Consider the following 8,065-nt stretch of genomic DNA (forward strand, 5'->3'; position numbering starts at 1 on the left):
CTGACTTTTGACATTTTGTTTCCTTGCCCGAACCCACGCAGGACGAGTCCCTCCAGCGGCTGCAGAAGGAGTCGGAGATCCTGCAGAAGACGTACGCTCACTACTTCGACCAGACCATCATCAACAACGAGATAGACGAGACCATTCGACACCTGGAGGAGGCGGTGGAGCTGGTGTGCAGCAGCAGCCAATGGGTGCCTGTCTCCTGGGTCTACTGAAAGCAGCCCTTCTGTCTATTAAGCCCCGCCCCGCCCACAACCGAACAGACCAATGGCCAAGCGTCGGCTTGACTATGCCCCCTTACTCCTCCTCCTTATCAGTGGACCCTCACAGACGACGTGGTCGTGGTGTTGTCACCCCCAAAATGAATATTGTCTGTCTACTAGCTAGGAGGACACACCTTTTTTTCTAGATGTTTGTTTTAAAGAGACAGTCCCGTGTCCCAGCCTTCATCATCATCATCGTTGTCCCAGCAAGAGGACACTCAGTGGACCTGTAAAAAAAAAAAAATCAATCAAATTTAAAAAAAAAAAAAAAAAAGCACAGAGACATGCTTCACGTGTAGCTCATGTCACCTGACCTACTTTTTATTTATTCATTTTCTTGATCCAGTCCTCCTCCTCCTCGGGCTCTAGCGCCTCCTGTCTCTTAAATAAATCCATAAATGTGTTATTAGACACTTGTATTAAAAAAAAAAAAAGAGGAATTAATCCTGCATGTGGACCATTTCTACGGCAAAGCTCGGGTTGCTCAGTGTTCCTCGTATCCTTCTGTAAAACTTCCAAGAAAGAGAGAAAATAAAGAAAATATCAAAATATTCAAGCTGTTGGAAAGAAGATGAGGGAAGTAGACCAGCAGCGACAGTGATGGATGTCCCGTTGACGCCTATGCACACCTCCGTCCTTCCTGTCATTGCGGACATTTGTGAAGACAAAAAAAAAACTGACCTCATTTGACGCCATCTCGCAAATGTCTTTCAGTCAACATGGCTGTGTGTGTGTGTGTGTGTGTGTGTGTGTGTGTGTGTGTGTGAGTGTGTGTCATAGCAGCTCGTCGGTATGAAGTTTTTTAAAAAATATATTTCCTTTCATGTGTTGGACCAATGAACTTTGGAGTGGCTTTTTCTTTTTGCACTTTTGTTCCTCCACAGCAGCAACAACCTACAACAGAACCGGAAGGGCCAAGTTCTACATAACAATTATCATCATAGAAAATTAGCATAGTAAAATGATGGAAAAGTACCATACTGAAGAAAGTAGAATAAAGCCAAAATATTGCAAGTACGGTAAATAGACCATATTACAAAAATAACATTGTCATAGTAAGAAAGTCATAGATTTAAGAGAATGAAGTTTGAATTTTTTTCCCCCTTTCAGTTTTTCCCCCGTTAGGGCTCACCATCGCAAGTCATTGCAAGGTTTATGCATATTAATCCATCCATCTGCTCCCTTAATGAAGGTGGCCACAGCCAATTCCAGTTGTCCTGATATTTCCCGGTTAGACATCAAAACTTAAATGCACCAGAAGCAGCACTGATGGTAAGAATAACAGTACAAAAATAAAGTATAAATATTCAGAGAATACTGTCATACTTTTACAAAAAATAAAACTAATATTTCATGAAAACGCATGGAACTTTCATAATAAAATATTTTTTTTACATAAAAGAATTGGAATTGTACTATTTTTCTACAATATGACAAAAAAAAAGAAAGGGAGATTTTACAAGGATGAAGTCAATTTCAAAACGACAAAATTTTCCTCAAACATCGGTCATCTTAAAAGAAAAATTTTTTTTTAATATTTTGAGGAGAAAAAAAAACAGTTCAATGTACAAGCACTAAAGGAAAAAATACCCAAATAGTCACAATGTTATGTTTTTGAAAACATACTGCATTTAATGAGGAAACTTGCTTTGTGAAAATAAAGTTGTATTATAAGAAAATCTACATTTTGGATAATAGTCAATACGATGAAGTATTAAGACATGAGAAATAAAAACAATATGTTGTCCCCAAAAGTGGGCATAAATCATCGCAGTAAACGCCGAGTTAAAAAAACGCGGTCAGGTTCAACTAAGTCCAAGTGAGTTGTGCTCTCAGTAATCCTTGCAGCATGAAACCTTAAAATGTGTATTATTTTTTCAAAATATTTCAACTCCAGCGTGTATGAAAGTCAACTATGTCCAGCACTACACTACACCACCAACAGCACATCTAAAAGAGAAAGCATCTTTCAAGCCTACGTTCCGTAATGACACGTGTAGTGAAGCCTGCAACGCTGCATTCCAGCGTGGATGCTAAATGACACCACATAATCCCTTGCTAAAGATTAGTTTTACTCCTCGATGGGGAAAAAAAAAAAAAAGAGCAGTCAAGCTAATGTTTGTTTTTTAGCATTTTATTGCTATTTAGAAAAATGTCACCAAAAAAAAAGTCACGTGACCCACAACCACCCAACATGGCAGCAAAAAGTATGAAGCAACACACGGGAGGGCGTCACAATGAATGAGTCATCCAAATCCACAATGTGGCATATGTCAATCACACCACACCCTCGCCTTCATAGAGTGGGAGGGGTGGCGGGGTTGGGTGCATCCATAGGAGGCAGAGGCACGTTGCCACGACTTCCCCCATCGCCATAAGAAGATTAACAGGGAGAGAGAGAGCGAGAGAGAGCGAGCGCAGGAAAAAAAAAAAGCAGCAAACGAGAGGACATCTGTTTGCCAACGTTGACCTTTAACCTCGGAACATCCATGAGAAAAGAAAAAGAACACTTACGCCAGGGTTGTGATTAAAATGGACGATGATGCAATAAAGTCCCCATCGATGCCTCCAATCTGCTTCCATTAGAAAAGCTCCATCACGTTCACGTCAAAGGAAGTCCCACGTTGATCCAGAAGATAAACCAAGCCACAAGAGAGCATGTTCTTTGACCGTGATGCCCCCCGACCCCCGCCGACAGCTGTCCATCTTCAGGCTCCAGCAGTGTCCCGTTGCGAGCGCCCTCCGTCCCGTTCCCCGTCTCATCCCGGAGCTCCTGCTGAAGCAGCTTGGAGAGGAGACTGTTGAAGCGGTTCTCCGTGGTGGACACCACCTCCGAGGACACCGTGGTCAGGTTCAGTTTTGCCGGGTCCACACAAGTACCGTTCAGCTTTGCGAAGACCACCTCGCCCAGATCCAGTCCAGCCACGGAGGATGGAGAAGCGCAGGGGATGTCCCTCACTAGCTTGTAGTTCTCCATCCACTCCTTCAACCACTCCAGGGAGCAGTCGCATTCCCAGGGGTTCTTGAAGAGGTAGAGGCGGCCCAGGAAGTAGATAGGCTGGAAAACCGGGAACGGTAGCGTGGTGAGGTTGTTACTGTTCAGGTGCAGAGTGATCAGGCTGGTCAGGTTCTCAAAGGTGCCCTCCTCGATGTACATCAGCTGGTTCCTGTCCAGGTAAAGGATCTCCAGCTCCACCAGGTCGCTGAACCAGGTCTTGGACACGTTGGTCAGAAGGTTGCCTCCTAGGTTGAGCATCTTGAGGTGGCTGAGACCCTTGAAGGCCAGCCGTGGCAGGTCTGAGAGCAGGTTGTCATTGAGGTAGAAGTTCTCCAGGCGAACCAAGTCCTGGAATGCCTGGTCGTGGATGACGTTGATGCGGTTCTCTTGGAGGTTCAGGTACCTGGAATCAGGAAAAGGACAATGAAAGTCTAAAGTCCTGAACTTAAAGCTCCCATTCCACCAAGAGATGCGGTTCAGTTCAGTTCTGATCCAGTTCTCCGAGATTAAAAAGTGACAAGATTTTGTGTTAGGAAAACAATTCTCGTCTGCACTAGATTAAAAATTAATCACACAATAAATATCACACATTTGTTCTATAGAACAACGGGAGAACGGAGTGAGACCAAGGAGTTCCACAGATGGCGATCTAAGGTGACCCAAAACCCCAAACATGGTCCCAAAGACTTACTTAAGGCTACCCAGGCCTAGCAGTGAGTTATAAGCCACCGCCTCAATCTTGTTCCTCTCCAGGTAGATGTGGGTCAGGTTCTCCATTCCCCGGATGGCACCTGGGATCCTACGGAACTTATTCTGGAAGCAGAGCAGCTCCTTGAGCGCCGTCTGCTCGATGAAGATACGGTCCGGGATGTTGAAGAGGTTGCAGTCGGACAAGTCCAATCGCACCAGCTTCTTCAGTCCGGTGAAGGTGCGTGTGTGAAGGTAGCTGATGTACTCGTTGTGCGCCATTTTCAGCTCCACCAGGTTGGCCAGACCCTGCAGAACAAACATAGTACTTTGAATTAATAAAGACCCCAGAAGTAGACTTTGTTCTTTAGGATTCTGGTATTGGACCTTGAAGGCTCCAGGTGTGATGAAAGAGATGTTGTTGTGGTCCAGAGAGAGCAACTTGAGAGACGGCAGGGTACCAAACGCCCTCTCCGACAGGAACTTGAGGCTGTTCTTGTCCAGGTTGATGGCCGACGCTTCGCAGGGGAACTCTTTGGGCAGTTCAGCAAGACTGGAACGGTCACACAGAACACTGCAGCTCTTCTCCTGTGTGCAGGAACAGGACTGGGGACACGCCCGGACGCATGCCCAGCGGGACACCACCACCACAGGTTGCAGGCACAGCAACAAGACTGAGGAGACGAGGAAGGGCACCAACGTCATTAGTCCACAATAGCTTCTCTTCATATCACGACTGAATTGGTCATCACATCTACATTTAATTTTCCGAAACTGAAAAGGACAACTTTTTGTACTTTTTGTTCCCCCTCACAAAATACATTTTTACTAAACATTTTAAAAAGATGGGCGGCATGGCGGTCTAGTGGTTAGCGTGCAGACCTCACAGCTAGGAGACCAGGGTTCAATTCCACCCTCGGCCATCTCTGTGTGGAGTTTGCATGTTCTCCCCTTGCATGCGTGGGTTTCCTCCCACATTCCAAAAAAAACATGCTAGGTTAATTGGCGACTCCAAATTGTCCATAGGTATGAATGTGAGTGTGAATGGTTGTTTGTCTATATGTGCCCTGTGATTGGCTGGCAACCAGTCCAGGGTGTAGCCCGCCTCTCGCCCGAAGACAGCTGGAATAGGCTCCAGCACCCCCCGCAACCCTCGTGAGGAAAAGCGGTAGAAAATGAATTAATTTTAAAAAGATAAATCACTATTTATCATCAACTCCTATAAGCACTTGGTGGGAAATCATGAAATCTAATTAAATACTAGCTGATATAGGTAATAATAGCTGAATAGGTGCAGATTCTGGAAGATCTATAAAGCTTTCTGTGCTGGTTGTGTGTACCTGCTCTATAGGAGTCCACAGCTCAATACAAAGGGCTGAAAATGAGCATAATAGGTACCCTTTAACTTTTGATAAGGTTAAAAAAAAGCCTATTTCAGTTTATTTTTACTTTTTTAAGGCAAGTTACAAATATCTGTTTTTTTAAATGGGCTGATTTTTGTGCATTATTTTTTAATTTTCAGTAGCACAAAAAATCCTTTGTACGACTATGATTGGACACTAAGAAAGAAAATGTAGTAAGAGACACCCACCACCAAAAACTATGCTTGACATTTGACCTCCTGATTCAGGTCATGGTCAGGTTCCCAAAAGTGTGATGCCTATGATGTGATTATTCAGAAGGAACATCTCAGAGGTTTAGAGATTAGCATGAATACAACAATAGCTACTGTCTGGGCGTGGGATTTCAGTCGGATCTACACTACCTCTTAGCTTAATCATCCTCTGCTAACAATGTACGTTTACAGCTTCAAAGCTCGGTGTTGGGAAAACTTTCATAAATTCCTTAGTTACTTTCCACAAAAAATTCATGGAATTCCTCATAAATGTAAAAAGTTGCAAAACGGTCAAATCATTGTGATATAGCTTTATAGTGCCATGAAGAGATGATAATCAGATTTGGCATCAGTGACGTAGTGACAATAATTCCACCCTGAAAACACATGCTGTTCTTTTTAAGGCATAATAATAATTATAATAAATATTTCATATTATATAATATTATTATTATATTATTTTATAATTATATTATTTTTATTATTATAATTATATTACATATAAATATTATAATATATATTATTATATAATTATTATAATTAATTATAATAATACAGCCATTAATAATACAATCAAATCCACAGTAGGTAGTCCTACAGATTTGAAAGTAATAAATTCAGCACATTTGAATATTTACAAAACTGACCCGTGAAAGCGATGGCCGTCATCACTACCTCATCTGGGACATGCCGGGATTAACACAGGTCTGAAAGAGCAACATAAAAAAACGTCAAAAACTACTTTTAAAAAAACAATAATCACTACTTTAGGAATGTTTGAAGGTGTGTTGGGTTACCTGTCGATCTTTCCAGATGGTTGCATCCATGTGTGTTGTAACAAGTCACAGTCCAAATGTTCATAAATGTGTCCATGTTGGCCGTTTCATGTGCATTCTCAAGCTTTACTGCCGTGCTTCACATCCATTTTCCAGTTAGTCTTACATTTGACCCACCCACTCTTTGCACTCGGGTTTTGTGTGTGCAGATCTCTCTCTCTCACACACACACACACACAAATTGAGCAAAAAGCCATCTCTTAATGGCAGTAAAATCCCCTGGATGTGCTGATGCATGGAGATGGAAGGTTGGCAGGATTAGTGAGGCAGAGTGTTAACTTGGAAACACACACACACACACACACATCTATCCATCACATACCAAGTAGTGTCAAGATTGGTACTGTATAAAACATACTGTTTTACTGTTTTGCAATACAATATTACTTTGTCAGTTTACCATGACATCTGTCAGCATTATATATTTTTTAAATTTACCATCCTTGTAATGTTACCACTTCTGTGCAATATAACCACTGTTCATTTGTACATTTACTATTTCGTATTAAAATTCATTGAACATCACAGCTTTTCTCAATTATACTGGGTTATTTTGAAATGTCACAAAATTTAAACTTTCGCATTTTACATTTTTGAAAAAAAAAAAACACTTTTTAGTCATCAAATTGACTTTCATAACATTGCAACTTGTTTCAAGTCATTCCACTGCTCTTGTGAAGTAGCGGTTTGTAACATTTATCTCAACTTTAATGACTTTGGGAACACATTTTCCAGAAAATGTGTTCATGTATATTGCAGAAGTAAATTGTACAAAAATAGAGTAATATTAGAACATGTTACAAAAGGTTATTTTATGTCCACCTTCACTACACCCACCCAACACATTTTCTGTCAGATTATATGCATTTGGCAAAGTTTAACTACTAGCGTTTACCATCACTAAATGTATAGCCTAAACCAGCAGTGCAAGCTACGGCCTGGGGGCCACATGCTTCCAACGTACTGAAACCTTTAACATACAAGCAGGCAACATGACTTTCAAGTAGTCATGTTGTAGTCAGCGATACTCTTTAATAGTCAGTGTTTTATTGTATAAAAACCCCCCTGTAAAATGGGGTCTGTTTAAAGTGCTTCTGAAAAAAAAAGTACAGAATGTATAACTTAAGGATAAATAATTCCAGGTGGACTATTAGAATTATAAACAAAACGGTTTGCATGTATCAAATATTGAGACTTGGCCCCTGGGAGTCCAAAAAAAGTTTGCCCAAGCCTGGCCTAAACACGGCTGCAAATGGTCTGTCACTTCGGGCAAATCATTTAGGTCTAACAAAAATGTTTACAAAGTTCAAGTTTGAATTGTGACAGACATTTCTTGAATTTCTTTTAAACCGCTATTGGTAACATTCGAGTCAGCAATAGTTTTTTTTTTTGTGAAAAATAAAAACAATCCTACTTTGGAGCTTAAGCGGGACAGCACCTTTAATAGGTGTTAGTGGCACTGCAGTTATAAAAGCATGGATACACCATGTGACCTCCCACCCCCTCCCGTCAAAGCTTCCAAAATTGGGGCAGTGTGAAGGCAAAGTGGATTTATTGCCTAAAAAGCGCCAGCAGGTTCAACATGGAAGGCAAATCAAGGTCAGCTTAATGGGAATTTCCAGCTTCCTCCCTCCCCCGCCCCCCCAAAAGTATGGCCAAATTA

General features: G+C 41.7%; 2 protein-coding genes across 20 annotated transcripts in view; one reads left to right on the forward strand and one right to left on the reverse strand.

The window, feature by feature from the left end:
* The window catches only part of caska (calcium/calmodulin-dependent serine protein kinase a), a 92,709-nt gene extending 90,699 nt beyond the window's left edge, over positions 1–2,010 (forward strand). For 3 of the 17 annotated variants that reach the window (XM_058082878.1, XM_058082889.1, XM_058082880.1), the window contains one exon: positions 42–2,009. In XM_058082878.1, coding sequence (XP_057938861.1) covers positions 42–218 — 177 coding nt within the window. In that variant the 3' untranslated portion in view covers positions 219–2,009. Of the gene's footprint in view, positions 1–41 lie in introns of all 17 variants that reach the window. The other 14 variants (XM_058082883.1, XM_058082884.1, XM_058082885.1 and 11 more) reach the window with 7 other exon arrangements.
* nyx (nyctalopin) lies at positions 1,729–8,035 on the reverse strand. 3 transcript variants are annotated; one of them, XM_058082910.1, is made up of 5 exons: positions 6,364–8,035; positions 6,214–6,273; positions 4,339–4,625; positions 3,956–4,260; positions 1,731–3,667 (listed from the first exon to the last, which is right to left on the reverse strand). In XM_058082910.1, the coding sequence occupies exons 2-5, from the start codon at positions 6,233–6,235 to the stop codon at positions 2,869–2,871; spliced, it is 1,413 nt and encodes a 470-aa protein (XP_057938893.1). In that variant the 5' UTR covers positions 6,236–6,273; positions 6,364–8,035; the 3' UTR covers positions 1,731–2,868. The 3 variants fall into 3 exon arrangements, with proteins under 3 accessions (XP_057938891.1, XP_057938892.1, XP_057938893.1); XM_058082908.1 differs by lacking the exon at positions 6,214–6,273 and having other exon boundaries at positions 1,729–3,667; XM_058082909.1 differs by lacking the exons at positions 6,214–6,273; positions 6,364–8,035 and having other exon boundaries at positions 1,730–3,667; positions 4,339–6,080.
* Between the last annotated feature and the right edge of the window lie 30 nt (positions 8,036–8,065).

Source organism: Doryrhamphus excisus, chromosome 9 (assembly GCF_030265055.1).
Source record: "Doryrhamphus excisus isolate RoL2022-K1 chromosome 9, RoL_Dexc_1.0, whole genome shotgun sequence".
NCBI lineage: Eukaryota > Metazoa > Chordata > Actinopteri > Syngnathiformes > Syngnathidae > Doryrhamphus > Doryrhamphus excisus.

What these genes read in the sequence shown, in the direction of transcription:
- nyx (XM_058082908.1), bottom strand. Translation starts at nt 6,439, where the DNA reads ATGGACACATTTATGAACATTTGGACTGTGACTTGTTACAACACACAT. An exon ending in TCACACCTGGAGCCTTCAAG is followed by an intron (nt 4,261 to 4,338) that starts GTCCAATACCAG and finishes TTTGTTCTGCAG; the next exon opens with GGTCTGGCCAACCTGGTGGA. An exon ending in CTAGGCCTGGGTAGCCTTAA is followed by an intron (nt 3,668 to 3,955) that starts GTAAGTCTTTGG and finishes TCCTGATTCCAG; the next exon opens with GTACCTGAACCTCCAAGAGA.